This window comes from Hyperoodon ampullatus (genome assembly GCF_949752795.1).
Source record: "Hyperoodon ampullatus genome assembly, chromosome: 1".
In the NCBI taxonomy this organism is placed as follows: domain Eukaryota; kingdom Metazoa; phylum Chordata; class Mammalia; order Artiodactyla; family Ziphiidae; genus Hyperoodon; species Hyperoodon ampullatus.
In genome coordinates, this window is record NC_136914.1 from 195,667,902 (window position 1) to 195,687,814 (window position 19,913).

A 19,913-nucleotide genomic window follows, 5' to 3' on the forward strand; every position below is an offset into this window, starting at 1 on the left:
TCAGTCCACCCGCCGAGCTCCTGTTGGGAGCCGGGAGGTTCTTGGCGCGAAACTGCAGGCCCCGCCCGAGGATCTGCGCGGGGGTACGGCCCCCGGCTTAGCCATAGCGCCGCAGCGGCTGCCACTCCCCCACTTAACCCCTCGGAGAGCGCGCCGCTGCCCACCGCCTCCAATCATTACTCTGCGTGGAGCGCTTTAAATATGCAGAGGCGGGTCACGTCGTGTGAATCGGTATCAATCCGTAGGGAGGGAGCCAATACCTATATAAATGTGGCCTGGGTGGGCCGAAAAGGGTTAAAAGGCTGGAGAAGAGAGAGGTGGGCGGGGGTCTACAGTCCGGGTGAGCGCAGCCCTGGTTGGCAACACCGGTGAGTTGCTCCTTTCTTTGCCCTCCTTCGCTGCTTCTATCGAAGGAGTGCTGACCAGGGGAGGTGGGAGGTGCTCGGTTCGAGCGGTCCTGAGGCAGCCGGCGCCCGCGCAAGGGGGTTGCGTTTTGGCCCGGGAGCCGTCGGACTCCGGGAAAAGTCCTGAGCGCGCGGGTCTCGATGAAGGCACGTTCCCTAAGGGCGCGTGGTCACTGCTGCCCTCCGCTGCCCGTCTGCTTTTAGAGCGAAGTCCTTGTCCGAGGTTGTAAATCTCGGTTTTGATCCCCAAGCCCCAGGCCCTTTCCGGACAGAACAGGTGAACACTGCGCGCTGCCGGCGCCGCAGCTCCTGCGCCTCCTGCGCTCGGAGCGGCCTGGCCCCGGCAGGCTCGCCATGTTCCCCTGGGGGCTGAGCTGCCTGTCGGTGCTGGGGGCGGCGGGCACCGCTCTCCTGTGCGCGGGCCTGCTGCTCAGCCTGGCCCAGCACCTCTGGACCCTCCGCTGGACGCTGAGCCGGGACCGAGCCTCTGCCCTGCCCCTGCCCAAAGGTTCCATGGGCTGGCCCTTCTTCGGGGAAACGCTGCATTGGTTAGTTCAGGTGAGCAGTCCGTCGTTTCCGCACCCCAATATGGCCCCTTCTTCCCTATCCCCCACTGGTTCTCAATGTTCCCAGGGTTCGTAGCCAGCCTCTTCCTGTCGCCCAGGGCCCCAGGGAGCATACACGGCCCTGACCTTTGCCCAGCTGCTCCCTCGAAGGGACCGTATGTCACTGGCGTTCTCTCCAACGCAACTTAAGTCCCGACAAAACGCGGGGGTGAACAGAGGGGTTCCAGGACCCTATGTCCTGCCACCATAGAATGGTGCGAGTCTAGGGCGAGTCTCAGCAGTGAGCTCTTTGGCGCTCGTGTCCCCATTCTGAGCCTCAGTTTCCTCATCTTACCAATGGGAACAGGAGCATGTACATTACCATAGGGTAGTCGCGAGGCCCATTTGAGACTGTTTTGTAAAGAGTAAGGCGCCAGCCTAGAGCAGGAGGTTTTTATCAAGCGGCAGTTGGGAGGCCTGGGCTAGATCCCCAGCCGAGGCCCAGCGGCCCCATCCCTCTTCGCTCCTGGCTCGCAGGGCTCGCGCTTCCACAGCTCCCGCCGGGAGCGCTACGGGACAGTGTTCAAGACGCACCTGCTGGGCAGGCCGGTGATCCGCGTGAGCGGCGCCGAGAACGTGCGCACAATCTTGCTGGGCGAGCACCGCCTTGTGCGCAGCCAGTGGCCGCAGAGCGCGCACATCCTACTGGGCTCGCACACACTGCTCGGCGCGGTTGGCGAGCCGCACCGGCAGCGGCGCAAGGTGAGCCTAAAACAGAAGGTGCCGTCGGGACGTCAGACCCGCGGTTTCAGAGAACCTGCTGTGGGCCAGTCCGGGGCGAGGTTAGGGGTACACTGTGAACCTGGACAGGGCCCTTGACTAACAAGTGGGTGCCACTGGGCCAGCCCCTTACCTTCTCCGGCTTTGGTTTATAAGGCTAGGACTGGGACTTAAAGGTCCTTTCATCTTCGATCTTCTGCGATTCTGATACCAGAAGCGCTGGAAATTCAAACTTAGAGAGGGTTAGCGACGACTTCCTGGAGAAGGTGGCCCCTGTAGCCTGGATGGATGGGAGGGACTGTGTACATCAGAGAAGAACTAGACGGAATGGCGAGAGCAAAACCCAACACATTTGGGTCCGGGTCTCTTAGAAGAGGAGAAAGGGGCCGAAATTGGCCTTTTGGCTCCTATGGAGTCGCGGAGCAGAGGGAGCCGGACGGCTGCCAGGGCTGACCCCGCGCGCTCCCCACAGATCCTGGCGCGAGTGTTTAACCGCGCGGCGCTGGAGCGCTACGTGCCTCGCCTGCAGGGGGCGCTGCGGCGTGAGGTGCGCTCCTGGTGCGCGACCCGCGGGCCGGTCGCTGTCTATGAGGCCGCCAAAGCGCTCACCTTTCGCATGGCTGCGCGCATCCTACTGGGGCTGCGGCTAGACGAGGCGCAGTGCTCGGAGCTGGCCCGGACCTTCGAGCAGTTCGTGGAGAACCTCTTCTCGCTTCCCCTAGATGTGCCCTTCAGTGGCCTGCGCAAGGTACTGCCGCCCCTCCCCAAACCTTCCCTTTGGGGCTCCCTCGGTGCGCCACAGGCGTCACCTCTGCTGGGAGATGGAGGCTCTGCACAGTGTGGGGAGGCGGCGTGGTGTGGCGGTGGGCGTCGGGGCTGGCCTCTGTCCTGACTCCCTGTGTGACCCGCGGCGGGCCACCCACCCTCTCTGGGTCACCCACCCTCTCTGGGTCACGCCTGAGGAACGAGCTCCAGCCCCAGCAGCCGCCGGCTTCCCGACGTTGGGTCTCGGTGGCGGGCGCCCAGCCAGTCGTCCCAGCCCCTCCCCAGGGCGGCGCCTCCTGGCCTGGCCTCCAGCGCCTCTTTGGAAGACCCGTGGCTGCGGAATGGATGGGAGCACTAGGGCCGCAGACACGCCCCCCACCCCCACCCCCGACCCAGCCCGGCGCCAGCTGGAGGGGGGTGGGTACCGGCTCCCCGCCTGCGGCCCCAGGCCCACTAGTTTCCGGATCAGAGAACCATGGCCTCTTCAAACTTCAGAGCGATGGGCTGGGCCCAGAGAGCAACCGAACTGGGGCTTCTTATTGTGCTGGTGCCCTGGTTTTCAGTCACCTGAATAAAAATAATAGTTATGTATAAACGTACATGCTATATGGGCTGATTGCCTTGGGTACATTTTCTGATTTAATCCTCTCAGTCTGCAAAGTATTATTATTCTCATTTTATTGATGAAGAAGCTGAAGCTCAGAGACGTTAAATGACTTACCCAAGATCACACAGCTATTAGGGAGGGGGGCAGGATTTGAACCGCATCTCCCCTGACTAAAAAGCCCAAGTGCTCAAAATGCTTCCCCAGGCAGCCGCTTTCACTGTGCTTGCTCCATTAACTCTGGAGGGTCACCCCAGCCCTCTTGCCTACCCCTTTACAAAGGCTAATGTTTAGACTTCCAGTAGTGTCCTTTAAGCCAGAGCTTTCCTGAGCGCATCAAGTTGTCCCTTCCTCTCTGCACTGGTGCCCACTGCCCCTGCCTGAGCCTTGTGCAGGGAAAGAACAATGGACTGACTCCCTGGGAGGGTTCTGTGCCAGACATGGACACTTGACAGCTGTGTGACTCTGGATAATGGCTTGACCTCTCTGAGCCTCAGCATCCTCCCATCAGGAGGACAGTAACTGTTTGCCTTGCCCCAAAGGGGGCTTGTGATCAAGAGAGAATGGTGTGTGGGGTTAATGGACAAATTCCTAAGCATTTATTGAGCCCCTTCTATGTGCCAGGCATGGAGCTAAGCTGGGAAACTTTTAACACCAAGCTCTCGGCAGAGCCAGACCAGCACTGGGGAGATTTTGGGGGTAGGTGTCCAGGGCTGGTCCCCTCAGCCTTCCTGCCACACCTCCCTTCTCTCCCCGCACATCAGGGCATCCGGGCACGGGACCAGCTGCATCGGCACCTGGAGGAGGCCATTGCAGAGAAGCTTCATGAAGACAAGGCTGCTGCGGAGCCAGGCGATGCCCTCGACGGAATCATACACAGCACTAGGGAGCTGGGCCATGAGCTCTCAGTGCAGGAGCTGAAGGTAGGTGGCGGGAGATTTTTTCCTCCCCTCTTTTGCATTTCTAGCAGGTCTCTACACACATGCTGCATCCCTGGAGCAACGGAGCCACATCCTGTTTGGGCCCACTTTGAGCCACAGGCACTCCTCAGGGTGAGGGGAAAGAGGAGACCTGGCTTCTACTTACGGCTCAGCTGCACCCACTATCTCTGTGGCCTTGGGCCAGTCACCATCCCTTTCAGAGGAGAGTCCATGGCATGAATCCTAGGCCCTCCCTTACCGGTTCTGGCAGCAAACCGCTCTCCCCCTCCCCCACTTCTCTGTCACTCCATGCCTTTGCCTCTGCTGTCGCCCTGCCTATGAAGCTCTCTTCACCCCTTTTCTCTACAAACCCTAAGGGTTCAGGGTTAAATTCCACAGTCTCCTTGAAGCTCCCCTCTTCCTCCCCAAATCTACACTTCCATGAGCCACCTTGGCACCTGGCACCTCTCTGTTTTGCCACTGCAGAATCTCCTGGAGAATTAGAACCCCTCCCCATGTATGCATAGTGCACATACAATGGAGGTAAGGAGGGAAGCTTTGGAGTGGTCCCTGGACCCACCTGCTCCAGAACCCAAAAAGGAGTGGAGAGGTTGGGGGGCAGGGAAGTTAGAAATGGGAACACCTCAAGCCTTCCATAAGCAACTCCCATCCTTTCTCGGGGCCTCAATTTCCCACTTTGCACTAGCCAGCCACTGAAGGGTGGGGCTCACTCAGCCTGAGTTTCTTCTCCGAGAATGGGACTAATAATCTCTTTCCTGACTCCGGGGTGGCTGTGAAGTCTGGAAGAGTCAAAGGAGTTAGAAGTAGATGAGCAGGGGGCTCATGAGTCACGGGGGAGCCCGTGGACAGGAGCAGTTCTGGGCTGGGAAGGGGAGTGGTATGGAAAGAAGTGGATGGTCCCTCAGCCTTGGCAGGGCTGGGGAGCTGGTGACAACACCCTCCAGGTTCTCAGGAAGGGACCCACTGGCCAGAAATCTTCAGTTCTGGCTGGCCAGGAAGGACCTTGGGGCCCCAAGGTCTCTGTCCCAGCTCCCCATCTTGTCCAGGGCAGGCCGTTAGCCTTGGATCAGGTCATTCATTCCACACATATTATTATCTACCTATTCAGTGCCAGGCTCCATGCTGGGCCTGGGGATACAGCCGTGAGCAAACTATAGCCCTTGCCCTCGAGGTGCGAGAGGGAGGGGTACGTATTCATCCTATAATAACATCAATCAGTGTGTAAACACAAACTGGGTGCTGCAAGGAAGGAAGACAACACACGGGGAGTTGGGAGGGCAGAGGCAGGCAGTGAGGGCTGGGTCCTGGACGCCGAAGCCACCGGGGCCCTCCGTCCTTCCGGCAGTGCACACCAGGAAGAGGTTTAGTCACTGGGACCACCGCTAAGCAGGAGGAGCACGATGCTTGCGTTGGTGGGAGGCTGGCGCTGCTGCTGCGGGTGCCTTGGTCAGTTCCACTGCCGTCACTGTCAGGACGCCCAACTGGGGTTGTCAGCAGTGCTGCAGGCAGCGCTGCATGGTTAAGAGCGCTGGACTCCCAGCTCGGCTACTGGGACTGGTGACAGCAGGGACCTCGAGCACCTCTCAGAGCCTCAGTAAAACGGGCATTGTGCAGCACAGGATCGGGGTGAGTATCGAATGAGTTAATACACATAAAGCGCTAAGAACAGTACACAAAAAAAGTTCCTGGCATTATCTTTGGGAACCTCCCACGGCAAGTGGATAGATCCTCCTCTTGCTCGTTGCTATCTGTGACTTCCCCAAGTGTCGGACTTGGGATTCAATCGACTCCAGGACCTGCACAGGTAGCCGCGCCACGGGAGCACCCGGCGCTCTGGCCTGTGCGCAACGGCAAATGTGGGGCCCCTGCGCCTCAGTTAGGGGGCCACGAGGCCAAGGCCCGGCTAACGGAGACTCGGCGCTCCCGGGCTGTCTTGCAGGAGTCAGCTGTGGAGCTCCTCTTCGCCGCCTTTTTCACCACGGCCAGTGCCAGCACGTCCCTCGTCCTGTTACTCCTGCAGCACCCGGCGGCCATCGCCAAGATCCGGCAGGAGCTGGCGGCGCAGGGGCTGGGGCGCGCGTGCGGCTGCGTGCCGGCGGCCTCAGGGGGCGGTGCTGGGCCCCCGGCCAACTGCGGCTGCGAGCCCGACCTCAGCCTGGCGGCGCTCGGCCGCCTGCGCTACGTCGGCTGCGTGGTCAAGGAGGTGCTGCGCCTCCTGCCGCCCGTGTCTGGGGGCTACCGGACAGCCCTGCGCACCTTCGAGCTCGACGTAAGTGCGCCGCGCCGCCCGCCCCGCCCCTGCCGCTGGCCGCGGGGAGGTGGGGTAGGGGTTACGACCGAGCTGTCTACTCTTCCCCTCTCCGGGCCTCCGCTTTCCCTCCTGGAAAATGGGCTGAATCCTCTTCCATTTCCCGGGAACCACGGTTGAGGGAGCAAAGCAAGGTTAGGGGCTCTGTACACTTTAGCTTTTGGCAGTGGTCTGGGTGAACCAGTTAGAGCCGAGTTTTAGAATAAAAACATCCTTTTCTCTGCCCAGCACCCCCCTTTCAGCCAGTGAGGCTGGGTGGGGCACAAAGAGAGACCCCCACTATGTCCCGTACCCCATCTCTCTGGCTCCCTCACAAGAAAAAGGGATTAATCACTGTTACCGGTCCAGGCCTCCGGCTGAGGCCGGATTCCAGGGAAGCGGGCTAATTAAAGTATGGGGTATGATCAGGTTGGCATGCGCTGGGCAAGAAAGTTAAGGTCTAGGACTGGCTCCATCTCTCTATGACCCTGGGCAATTCCCTTCTCACTCTGGGCCTCAGTTTGCTCTCTGGAAGGAAGCTGCCTTGGTCCCTTCCAGCTTTGACTCCAGGTGGGGCCCCGCTGTGCTTTGCAGTAGCAGCATCGGGGGAGGGGAGCCCTAGCACCGCTAAACTGAAGGTGTTTGCCTGAATGGCTGTCCCTGCATCCCCCCTACCACCAGCCCAGTCTCTGGGCGGCTCCAGGCAGAGTGGGCACCTCCTTCCCTGACCCTTACTTTAAACAGCAAATGTCCCTAGTGCATTGCATACCAGGATTTGAGGACCCCTAAGGGAATGGGATTGTGCCCCTGAGTTGCTGTCATGGAAAGAAAGGGGGCCAGAGCCAGCAACTTCATCACAAACTGGTGTGAAGAAGAGAGTGATCTCTAGCTGAATGACACCAAAACATTTTGGGAGCCGGCATTTGAACTGGAACAGTGAGGGGTTAGGATGGGGACGGCACATCACTGGGAGGGGATGGCCCAGACAAAGGTAGGTGGATTAGTGAGGGGTTTAGAAGTGTCGTGGATGCTGAATCTTGGAATTCAGATGTCATGCAGGCGCTGGGGTGCAAGACCTTAGAGAAACCGCAGGAGAAGGGCACTGGACCACCAGGGTGAATAGAGGCAGGGGTCTTAGCCATCCTCCAAGTTCCAGATGGGAAAACAGGCCTAGAGAGGAGAGGGAGAGTGCCTTGGTGATTCCGAGATGTTTGCCTGTGAGAGCCTCCTGAAGCTGTTCAGGCAAGGGAAGCAGGATGCTCGGGACTGGAAGACATCACACAAGTGGAATAGCTGAAAAAGTTGGAGGTGAGCAAAGGGAGCCTGAAAGCTGCCTTCCAACAATTTAATTCTCATGTGCACCTTTTTAGAGTGTGGCTGCCTGATCTGAACATTACAGCTGATGGGTGGTGAGGACAGAGAGGCAGTTTTCCGTTCAGTCCCAAGAGGAGCTGTAAAATTGAGATGACCATAGAGGAGCTGTCGTTTGCATTGTTCTGACCCAGGCAACTGGTGGGTGCAGGACTAGAATTTAGGTCTCCCGATCTAACGTGAGAACAAAAAAGGCAAAAACAAAACAGTGAAACAAATAATGGAGCACATTTACTGACCACTAATATATATGGCCAGACCCGTTATTTGAATCCTCGCAACAAGATGGGCATTTTTGTTCTCACTTTATCAGTTAAGAAACTGAGGCTCAGAGATGAGCATGTAGCCCATCGTCACACAGCTCACCAGGGAAGGAGCTGATATGGGTATGCAGAGCGGTAGCTTCCGGGTGAGACGCGCCTCCCTGCTTGTTTTCGGAAGCCTGTTTGATATACCCCGGGTGGAGGATCGGTTCGGGCTGGGTTTCCGGGTGCCTCGTGGTCAGGCGGGTCTCCTCACCTCCCCGCAGGGCTATCAAATCCCCAAGGGCTGGAACGTGATGTACAGCATCCGGGACACGCACGAGACGGCCGCGGTGTACCGCAGCCCGCCTGAGGGCTTCGACCCAGAGCGCTTCGGCACTGAGGGCGAGGATGCGCGGGGCGCCGCCGGCCGCTTCCATTATATCCCGTTCGGCGGCGGTGCGCGCAGCTGTCTCGGCCAGGAGCTGGCGCAGGCCGTGCTCCAGCTGCTCGCGGTGGAGCTGGTGCGCACGGCGCGCTGGGAGCTGGCCACGCCTGCCTTCCCCGCCATGCAGACCGTGCCCATCGTGCACCCGGTGGACGGTCTTCGGCTCTTTTTCCACCCGCTTGCGCCTTCGGCTGCGCAGGATGGGCAACGCCTCTGACCCGCTGCGCCGCGGAACCTGACTTGGCCAGTGGCAGCGGAGCACTTGCGGAGCCGCCCTTCTGCTTTTCCCCAGTACCGGGTCGGGCGCACTCTCTAGTTCACCAAACGGTTACCGAATGCGGCTCTTTGCCGGACTCTGCGGGAGGAGACGCGTGAGCCACCGCCACCGCACTGGAGAAGTACCCTGGCCAGTGGGAAGGTGCCTCCTGCACTCCGCACGCACCCTGAGGAAGGAAAGGTGGTGGGCCAAGTCTCTTAAGCCCTTCCCAGGATTTCGAAGCAGGGATGGAGGGAACATCTCCACTAGAAGCCAAGCCCGGGAGGAGGCGTGGATTGCAGGGCCGTGGGGAGGCTTGTTAGGGGAGGATTGGGCCGTAGAACAATGCGGGACCTGCAACGGTCGCGAGGAAGAGGGGACGCCGGGAGCGCATCTCTGGCCTGGCTTTGGGCCATAGGAAGACACCGAGAGGGCGCCCAACGGAAGGCCTTCAGGCAGCTGGCCTCCACTAGGTGCGCCCTAGCCACTCTGCAGGTCTCGGCAGAAACCCAGAACGGTGGGTGCTTCCAGGGCTCTAAACAGGCTCAACACTGCCGGACTCTGCTGGCGATTTCTTAAAAGAAAACTTCCTAGTTCAAGAACGCGTTTAATCTTTCCATTTATACAAGGGAGAATAGGCAAACGAGAGGACTCTTTAAGGCTGGATTATTTTCATGGGAGATTGAGACATAGAGACGTTTGAGGTATTTGAACCCAAAACAGAAAGGCCAAGAAATAGTTTCCTGGCAATAGTTGGATGAGGGGGCTACAGCTTAGCTGGGCAGCTGCTCCCTGGTGGGAAAGTGGGATGAGGGGTGAGGGAGACTCAGGAAAGAACCCCTCCCCTTCCCCCAGAAGGACCTACCCTGCATATATCCAGAGAGAGACTAGGAACTGGGGCAGCCTGGGGTCCAGGCTGCTGGAACTTCTCTCTTGAGCATAGCTCCAGGGAGCTGGCCTGTGAATTATCTCCAAGATAGTTGGCTGCAGGAACGTTCTGGTTTACTGCTTCAACCACCTTTATTACAGGGGAGAAACAAGCAAGAGACTGGACCACTCAGCCAGTGCTCTCCTATACCCCATCACTTACTCCCTGCTCCAGCTCCCAGGCCTGTGGCTGCTGCGAAGCTTTTGGCCTTTTATCCTTTCAACGTGATCCCTAGGTTGGCCTAAGGACTCTCTGGACCTTTCCAACACAGAAGTTCCCAACAGTGTTTAAATCTAAACCAAGAGCCTCCAGCGTCATTATTCCTAACAGCTCACTGTAACCTGCCACCCACCTTTGGACAGGCTGGGGGCAGTTGGACATGATGGGTGAGTCAGGGAAGTTGCCGCCAAGGCCTGAGCTGACCCCTTAATGAACCAGAAGAAAGCTGGTGCCCTCCTGACCTTACGCTTAAGGTGGATCCTGGGGCCAGAAGGAAAGGGGGAAGCAGCAGACACAGGCAGGGTCGGTAGCTCAAGAGTGCAGCAGGCCCTTCCGAGCTCGGCTGACACCGCCATAACCCCCTCCAGGGCAATTCATCACCCACTGCTGACCACAGGCCCTGGCGCCAGGCCATGGGATCTGCAGGCAGGTGACAGAGCCACAGAGCCGGCAAGAAGTGGCAGATCTGGGGGCCTGCCCTCAGGGCGCTCCTGAGGCTGCAGAGACAACATCTCGGCCTGAGAAACTCCACTAGGCTGAGGTGGTGGGAGGACGAGGGCTTGGGGCTGATTCTGACTTGGGGAGAGAGATTGGGGGAGGGGGCTCTCAGAAGCCCAGACTTAGCTGGTTCCAAGAGACCTGGTTTACCTGCTGGTGGTCTGCACTAACTATAAGCCCCGGTAGGGGCAGCTCCAATTTTGCTCTAATTTCCCATTGATACTTCATTCTCAGTAATTTCCAAGAAAACCTGAGCTCTTGCTTTAGTAGCTCTTGATTCTCTGAGGAAGGAGCAGATGTGGTTCTTGCCTTCCTGGACTTGGCGTGCTCACCAAGGAGGTAGACAGTAAATAAGCTCACAGACAAGAGCAAGAACATGTCTGATGATGGTGGTGCTGTGGAGAAAATAAAACAGGCCTGCAATGCAGAGTGCCGGGCAGGCTGGGGCCTGGGAAGACATCCCTGGGGTGACATTCGACTTTGGAAGGAACCAGCAAGCGGTGAGCTGGGAAAGAGGCACCCCAAGCAGAGGGAACAGCAGGTCTAGAACCCTGGGGTGGGGATGAGTGCTCAAGACAAAGGAAGAAGGAGTTGAAAGAAAGGTGGAGGATGCGTGCTTCAGCTGCCTGGGCTCCCCTGACCCCAGTCAGGAAGTCACTCCCCACCCCCCAACCCTTAGCAACAGGCTGTTTTGCAGACATCTTGGAAACATTTTTTTTTCCAGTGAACCCTCTCCCCACCTACTGCCACCCACGAAAAGTGTGGCAAGGTATCTAGATCAAAGTTCTTATTGGGTTGGTAATTTATGGGCCCCTCCCCCTTTAAGATGTTCTTTAATGATCCTCACTATCCCATTTAATCCTTTCCTGCCGGTCGCCGCCGCGGGTCTCGATAGGCAGGTAGATTAAACCATTTTTCCCCCTTGTGGCAATTTCCAGCGCGCAGGCCCCGCTCATCTTGTGACCCGGCGCGCGCTGAACTTGGCGAGATGGCCCTGCAGAGTTCACTCGGATGTCACGGTCCGGCCTGCAGGGGTCACAGGCGGGTCAGGCCGGAGGATTGGGACTGGGCCCCAGGTCACGCCCCCCGCTCGCCAGCTTTGCTCACCGGCCGGAGGCACTGTCCAGAAAGGGGCGGGCCCGGGATTTCTGAGAATTACCTCCAGCGCGTCTCGACCCGGTTCCAGTCGGTGCCCCCGAAGTCGTCTGTCACTGTTTAGAGTTGTGAAATCGTTAGAAGAAATAACAGTGGGAGAGACCCTTCCCTAGAGCCTCTGAAACGCCAAGTAGGTTTACGGAGAAACGCCGACTCTCCGAAATACATCCTGGGGCGACTCAGGCTTGGAGCGTTTCGGCGAGTGTGCGGTCCCTGCGACTCCGCAGACACTTCCCGATCCGCCGGGTTTGGGGACCACCGCGGGAGGGCCGCGTATTTAACAGCTGTCAGGATCAAAGTATATTCCATCCCCGAGGGACGCTTTCCAATGAGTGAGGCGTGCTCCCGGGAGAGCCGGCTCTTCAGTTTTAAACAAACGTATATCATTGCTTCGTTTTAGGCGCGACTGGAGGGTTCATCGCTCAAATCAAAGGGGGCGTGTGGCCCTGACTGGTCCGAGGCAGTTCGGACCCAGTCCCACTGGCTCGACCAGGCGGGAAGCAGGGAGCGCACGTGCGCTTCCCGCAGTGTCCGAGCTCCAGGCATTGGCTGCAGGAGCAGCCGATTGTATAGCTGGGCGAAGGCCAGAAGCCTCACTTCCCAGTACGGATTCCCTCAACACTCTTTTATCAGCGGCCGGCAGAGGCCTGAGTTTAGGACCCAGCCCCCCTCTCGCCTGGGTGGCTTCCTGCCCGGTGGGAGCTGGGAGAGCGGAGGATGGCTCCAGTGCCCGGAGCCCAGGTCACCTTGGTAACGTAGCCTAGCGTGCCTGGAGCTGGGAAGAGTATTTGCACCCAGAAGCCCCTTTTGGAAACTCACAGCTTCCCCGTGGTGTAGACGGGTCAAGAATGAGCACTTCCATATTGAGGAGGAGACAGGCGCAAGGCTGTGCGGTAACTTGCCCAAGGTCATTCAAGTGGAGATGGAGCCGGGACTCAGAGCCCAGACTCCGGGCTTTCCATCCATCCTCCATCTCGGTGTCCTTATCCTGCCAGGGCCAAGGACCCTCTTCCCCTCTGCCTAGCTGGAGCTGCTAACCCCAGGGCCCTCGGGATCCGGCCGGCTGTGGCAGGATGGCAGAGCTCTGGTTACCGCCGAGCCGCGGATGAATTGTCACTGCTGTCCCCCACTGGGGAGTCAAGAGTTAGGGCTCAGACTTGTGCAGGGCTGCACCTGGAGTCCTGAGGATCTGGAGCCTCTCTTGTACCTTAAGTAGGACTTTCCAAGACTTCATGAGTGTGGACCTCCTTGAGGGGCTTGGAGAGCTGGCAATCTATGGTCAGCCGGTCACGACTCCCCGCGACTCTCGCTTGGGTCCTGGCCCTGGGCTCTTCTATGGGATCTTTGGGAGAATCGGGAGGCCTGCGTTTTGCTCTGCGTTCTGCACCTCAGTTTCCCCACCTGTGGGACGAGAAAGCTGGACGATCTCTGAACGCACTTCCCTTTGCTCCCACAGCAGGTGGAAGGGGGCCCACACGGCGCCTGTAAACGGAAAGCCAGTGCAGGCAGCTCTGGTCTGGGACCGCCCGTCGGACCCGGCGGGAGGGATTCCAAAGAGACCGCCAGGAAGCCCAGGGCTTGGAGTTCCCGCTCCCCAGAGCCCGGCTCGGCCCCTGCCAGCGTCCCAGAGCCCCGCACAACTTGTATGGGCGAAGCAGGCTGCTCCTAGCCCTGCACCCCAGGAGGCGCGCTCCGAGGGAAGCCGCCACCGCGCCGCCTCTGTCTCTGCGCGGAACAAACGGTTAAAGATTTTGGGCAGCGCCTCGAGGGGGGAGGAGCCAGGGGCCCAATCCGCAATTAAAGATGAACTTTGGGTGAACTAATTTGTCTAAGGTAACGTGGGCAGCAACCTGGGCCGCCTATAAAGCGGGCGCGCGACAGGTTCGGAGCTCTGGCGACGGCGGCAGGTGGCGCGGGAGGTCGCGGCGCGCCATGGGGCTCCTAGCATTGCTGGCCAGTGCTCTCTGCACCTTCGTGCTACCGCTGCTGCTCTTCCTGGCAGCGATCAAGCTCTGGGACCTGTACTGCGTGAGCAGCCGGGACCGCAGCTGCGCCCTCCCGTTGCCCCCCGGAACTATGGGCTTCCCCTTCTTTGGGGAAACTTTGCAGATGGTGCTTCAGGTAAGGGAGATAGGGGGCGGGACAGGGCGGTTCCCCGGAGTCCCGGAGCCCGACTCGGCTCCAGGCTTCCACTGAAGCCGGGGTAGGCGCCCCCGGGAGGGAGGTGACTGAGGCTAGGATCAGTACTAGCCGGAGGCTCGGCGCTCCCTGGCGCCCCCTCACTCCCGCCTTTCTCCTCCGCTTTCCTCTCGCAGCGAAGGAAGTTCCTGCAGATGAAGCGCAGGAAATACGGCTTCATCTACAAGACACATCTGTTCGGTCGGCCCACGGTGCGGGTGATGGGAGCGGACAACGTGCGGCGCATCTTGCTCGGGGAGCACCGGCTGGTGTCAGTCCACTGGCCCGCGTCGGTGCGCACCATCCTGGGCTCCGGCTGCCTCTCCAACCTGCACGACTCCTTGCACAAGCAGCGCAAGAAGGTGAGGGCGGGGTGGCGGCGCCTGGGCAGGAAGGGGTACCCGATTCGCGTGAGGGGTTCAGGCAAATAGATGCTGGGCGAGCGCCAGCTGCATAAGGCGTCGGCTAGGTACCCTCTCAAACCCAGTGTAGCCTTCCCAGCCGGGAAGTGCCTTGGGTCTGGTGGGGTTGTGGGTTTCCGGAAGGGGGCCCCGGAAGGCGAGAGGGGCGGGTGGGGCCCGGTTTTAACACTCTTCCCTCCTCGGAGCTCAGGTGATTATGCGGGCCTTCAGCCGCGAGGCGCTCCAGTGCTACGTGCCAGTGATCGCTGAGGAAGTGGGCAATTGCCTGGAGCAGTGGCTGAGCTGCGGTGAGAGCGGCCTCCTAGTCTACCCCCAGGTGAAGCGCCTTATGTTCCGCATCGCTATGCGCATCCTGATGGGCTGCGAGTCCCGGCTGGCGAGCGGCGGGGAAGCAGAGCAGCAGCTGGTAGAGGCCTTCGAGGAAATGACCCGCAATCTCTTCTCGTTGCCCATAGACGTGCCCTTCAGCGGGCTGTACCGGGTAAGGGCGGCATGTAGGGTGCGGAGCTAGAGGCTCCGGGAGCGCAGGGTCCGGGCTTCTGCTCACCGCCGTGCGCTCTCTGCGCTCAGGGACTGAAGGCGCGGAACCTCATCCACGCGCGCATCGAGGAGAACATTCGCGCCAAGATCTGCGGGCTGCGGGCAGCCGAGGCGGACGGGGGCTACAAAGATGCGCTGCAGCTGTTGATCGAGCACTCGTGGGAGAGGGGAGAGAGGCTGGACATGCAGGTGAGTGGCAGCTTCGGGAGAGGCACGGCGGAGTTTGATCCCCTGGCTTTCCAAGCGCAGTTCCTGGGGTCCCCAAAGTGCCCGCCTGGGGCCCAGTTTCCCAGAGTAGGAAGCCCTCCCAGACCCCAGGGATGGGACACAGAGGTGAGACACCTGGTCCGCGGAGCTGTGGGGAGAGGCTTCGTTCCCTATCCCTTCCAGGTTTTAAAAGGAAAGTTGGAATTTGCAAGATGTAAATAAATAATGTTGGGTGATTATAAGACAACAAAGGCTTTAATTTAAGAGTTCCTGGGAGAGTGGGCTCTTACTGGCCTTCCTGCTCTAGCTGAACTAAAGGGTCTTAGCATTTTGTTTAAATGGATTTTCTGTCAGCACTCTTTCAGCCCTTCTCATCTTCCCTCCAGGACCCTCAGTTCTATTCTGAGTAGTCGCTCTGTAAAATCGCATGCAGACTTGTCAAAACGTTCGTCTTAATCCACTCTTAGGCACTAAAGCAGTCTTCAACTGAGCTCCTCTTTGGAGGACACGAAACCACGGCCAGTGCAGCTACATCTCTGATCACTTACCTGGGGCTCTACCCACATGTCCTCCAGAAAGTCCGAGAGGAGCTGAAAAGTAAGGTAGGGGAACTGAGGGGGTGGGGGGATTACCTTAAGAAACTCAGCCACTCTCTAGCCAGCTTCCCAAAAGGTAAGTGTCCTTTCCCAATAAAAAAGAAGGAATCTTGAGCTGTGATCCCACTCGGGCAGGGTTCAGCCTTGTTCTTCTCCACGTTTTTCAGAACCTTGGAGATTTTCAGAGAGGTTCCACTTTCTTGGATTTGTGTGTTCAAGGGCATGAATGGGGAACTCGCGGGGGACTGTGGTGGCAGCCAGCAGTGGTGGTGGTGATTGGGGGAGGGGAGAAACTTGGTGGTTCTAACTGGTGAGCAGGATTCTCTTGGAATTGTAAACAGATAGTGGACTTGGGCCCAGGGGTGGAGGCAAATGGTAACTAGCTGCTCCCTGTTTCCCCCTCACACTTTCCCATCATGAGGCCCTTTGGGTCCAGCCGCTACTTAAGCCCTGTTTACGTCTGCTGGGCTGATTTTATTGGAGCACAGAATAACCGTTCACCTCTGTGTGACTGTTTTGATAGGGTTTACTTTGCAAGGGCAATCAAGACAACAAGTTGGACATGGAAATTTTGGAACAGCTTAAATACACTGGGTGTGTTATTAAAGAGACCCTTCGACTGAATCCCCCAGTTCCAGGAGGGTTTCGGGTTGCCCTTAAGACTTTTGAATTAAATGTAAGTTAAAAGTTCTCTCCCTCCCACCCTTACCTTTTGTGTTGTAGTTTTAAATCTCCCTTTGTTTCTCTGTCCTTTGACTTAAATTTCTTAGGCTTTTGATAACATTGTCCTGCCTCTGAATGTCTGTCTGTCTCTCTGTTTCTCTCTCCACCTCCCCCATCTCCTTTCTTTCAGCTCATAACTCCTCCAAGGAGATCAGTGATAGATTTTTTTCCTGTTGAAGGTTGAATTCCAGTTTGTCAGTCCTTTGGACTTCATAATCTTTTGCAGGGATACCAGATTCCCAAGGGCTGGAATGTTATCTACAGTATCTGTGATACTCACGATGTCGCCGATATCTTCACCAACAAGGAGGAATTCAATCCTGACCGCTTTCTGCTGCCTCACCCGGAGGATGCATCCAGGTTCAGCTTCATTCCATTTGGAGGAGGCCTTAGGAGCTGTGTAGGGAAAGAGTTCGCAAAAATTCTTCTCAAAATATTTACAGTGGAGCTGGCCAGGCGTTGTGACTGGCAGCTTCTAAATGGACCTCCTACAATGAAAACGAGTCCCACTGTGTATCCTGTGGATGATCTCCCGGCAAGGTTCACCCGTTTCCAGGGGGAAATCTGATGGGCGGGAATGCCCAGACCTCAGACTTATTTGAAGAGTACATATGCGTTTTTACCTAGTGTCATGTTGATTTTATTATATTTAATTGCTAAATGTATATTATAATATTTATGTGTCTCTTCTACAGTACCACAGTCTTTAAATATTAAAATAATGAACTGGATAGTTTACAAATAAAGTAAAATCTGAAGGTGCTTGTGTTGCGTTTAATATTCCTGTGGGGGGAAACTCACCGGTTTTATATTTGTATATTTAACCAGATTTCTAAATGTCTACATTCATGGCTTTATTTGTCATCTGTACATATCTATTTTCTGGGAGGAAGAAACTTTAGCTGTTTTTTTCTCTTAACAGTTATTAGAAAGCATGTATTGTATGTGTGTGAGTCAGTCTAAAGGTAATTTTGTTAAGTTTTTGATGATAATTTAGATTCTCTATTTGGAAAATCTATCAAAGTTAATTAAAAATTTGGGGAGGGGTTTGCTTTACTTTAGGGAAAGCTGAATTTGAAAAGAGAACACTTTGAGAAGATCATCTAATATAACACCTTCAGCCATAAACTTAGTATGTTTAATAAACATAATAAATCTATGGTGTTGCACAGTGTCAGAACTGTTTTCTGAAATTAGAGTTTTAGGTAAGACAGTTATTGACTAAAATGAGACCCCAAATCACTGGTGTGTTTCCTTTACTCTGAAGTTGCATATGAAAACAGTATTGGAAAAGGCCAATCTCTGGTTTAGATAAGCGAGTCCAGGTTTTCTTTATTGAAAATAAGGCAGGAGGAGTAAATTTAACAAACTGACAGATAAAGTTTTTATCTATGCCAGGCAATAGGGTGTGAGCCTGACATGACTGATAAAATGGCCCAGTCATGACCCTGTGAACCTTGGCTAACCTCCGTGAAAGCGCAGTTTTGTCACATTTCTGACCCTGGCATAGCCATGTTCTGAACTGAAGGCCAGACTCTCAATCCAGAAAGGTTAGCCCAGTGACTTGCTTATGCAAGCACATTTTCAGTTTTGAAATGGCACAATCTGCTTACTGAAACTCTGATGGCTTGTAGGTTTTGGACTTTAAATTTTTCATTACAATTTTAGAATTTGGCAATACTGCAGAAAAACTAGGTGGTCTAAATAGGTGTTTGAAAAGGGTTCTGACTACAATGAGAATTACATGTTCTAACTGACTTTAGTTTTTTAGGTGGAACTTGGATTGTAACTTAAGGTTGGAATCCTCTGTTTTTTAAGGGGTGTTTACATAATAATTTATAATACCTTATAATAACCTTATAAATGCCTTTTTTTTTTAATGAGAAATTACAGGCATTTTTTTTTTCAGCCAAAGCTTTAGTGTACTGTGATGTACAAAGCTGACCCTACCCACCCCGCCCCATAACATTCGCCCTGGATCATTCCAGTTAGAAGCACACTAGCCTGAGGACATTATTTCGGATAATTTATACAAGGTCATTTTTTAAGGGTTTCAATACTTTTCTTTTTGCCAGACAGAGGACAGTCAGTGTTTCAAAACCCTGTCTTCGGTGACACCGTGACCGCGTGTCTGTATGAGCATAGTGCAGAAAGAAATTTGAGCCATTTTAGCATATAATTTAATTTTTGAAATCCACCTATATTTTTTACCCAGAGAGCTCTAAGGAAAGTGCTTCTGGGTTGCTTCTCCCAGTGCTACACTTAGCTTAATTAGACTCATCGATTACAGAGTACTGTGGAATTTATCTCAAAAATACGTTAAAAACACAATCTTTGATAATGCACTTAGCGCTGAGTAAAGGCAGATTCAACGTGTGTTCGTGTGAGGCAGAATCGATGCTTGTGGCTGCCATGTGGACGTTAGATGGGCCCTGGTCACAATGTCTGGGGCAAGCGTGTTTTTTCAGCCCAGCTTCCTCTGGGTCAGCGTTCGTGCATCACCCAGTGGACAAGTGTTTCAGGAGGAGGTCACTGTTCCAGATTTAGATTTGGCCAGCGTTGTGGAAGGACGGGAGACCACTATGAGAAAGGACTCTTTGGGGCACCCAGGGGCCTGGCATTGTGATGGAGGGTGCTGTGCCCTCCTGGGCCTTGGGTAGACCTGCCAAACGGGTCAAGTTGGTGGCCTCCGTCTCCCCTTCCACACGTACCCCTGGCCCTGGCTGCCTCCCATCCCCCCTTCTCTTCAGTCAGGGGTGTGGTGCCACCAAGGACAGACCATTGTCAGGACTGGCATATGAAGGCATCCAGCTTAGTCCATAAAGCACCAGCATTCAGAGGGATTGTAGTTTTCACCCAGCTTAGCCCTGGGAGGCCCAGAGAGGGACTGTGATTTGCCTGGGGCCACCCAGGGAGTGGCAGAACCAGGAAAGGCCTCCTGCTGCTTTTTCCTTCTTTTTTTTCCATCATCTAGTAACACCTGCCTGATTTGTCTCCAACTTTCTGTTGCCAGAAGACCCAGCAGTCTCCACGTCCTAACTTCCCTTCATGTCCCCTGCCACCACTCCCCTTCCCTGTGACACTCCAGAGATCAATTCTCTTGCAGGCAACTGGGGAAATGGGAGCAGCGACAGGAAGCGGCTGCTCCCCCCTGACCCCTCATCTCCTTCTAGGTTTCAGGGTGCTTTTTGTACCTTGCCACCCACCAGAGGTCCACAAGGGGGCGGGCTTCTCCCTTCTATGCCAAGCTCAGCGACCAGTGGTTTCCCCACCAGTGTCCATGAAATCCAGGGTCCACAGACTCTGGCCTGGGGCCTGCTTTTGCCCCAGACAGTGAGAGGCTACAATCACCCAGGGCTTAGCAAATACTCAGCCTCAGGCCTGGTCATGGCTTCCCGGCCCCTCTGGAAGAGTCACCCCAGGCGGGGTTGACCTGGACCGTCTTTTAGCTTCTGAAGTAGCCACCATCCACTGCGTCTCTGTGGCTCTGGTTTTGAGCGTTGCCCACGTACTGCCCATTACTTGACCTATGTTGCTTTCACTCTCCCTGGAAAATGGCTCTCGGTTTTTAGGGAGTGGGGCCCATGTTTTTCAAAGGACATGCGCGTACTAGTCAGTGTTCAGACGACCCTCCCCAGGTCCAGGAGCTGCCCCACAAAAGCACTGTGAGAGGAACTAGGAATGTTTAGGGAGGCCGTGGAGGCCCCACCTTCCAATAGTTAAAGTGCTGCTGTAGTAAATGCGGGCTCAGACCTGTTCTGAAGGACAGAGCATGCATGCACTGAGGAGGGTAAGCGAGAAGGA

At 56.0% G+C, this 19,913-nt stretch overlaps 2 protein-coding genes across 2 annotated transcripts; both read left to right on the forward strand.

Moving 5' to 3' along the window:
* Positions 1-758: 758 nt before the first annotated feature.
* CYP26C1 (cytochrome P450 family 26 subfamily C member 1) lies at positions 759-8,604 on the forward strand (the record flags this gene model as incomplete). Its single annotated transcript, XM_079711848.1, has 6 exons — positions 759-962; positions 1,487-1,711; positions 2,202-2,477; positions 3,863-4,021; positions 5,979-6,308; positions 8,227-8,604. 6 exons carry the CDS (start codon positions 759-761, stop codon positions 8,602-8,604), a joined length of 1,572 nt encoding a protein of 523 aa, XP_079567974.1.
* Positions 8,605-13,375: 4,771 nt separating this feature from the next.
* Positions 13,376-16,677, forward strand: CYP26A1 (cytochrome P450 family 26 subfamily A member 1; the record flags this gene model as incomplete). The annotated part of the gene is made up of 7 exons (XM_079697464.1): positions 13,376-13,564; positions 13,759-13,983; positions 14,234-14,524; positions 14,614-14,772; positions 15,258-15,392; positions 15,910-16,062; positions 16,336-16,677. The coding sequence occupies 7 exons, from the start codon at positions 13,376-13,378 to the stop codon at positions 16,675-16,677; spliced, it is 1,494 nt and encodes a 497-aa protein (XP_079553590.1).
* Between the last annotated feature and the right edge of the window lie 3,236 nt (positions 16,678-19,913).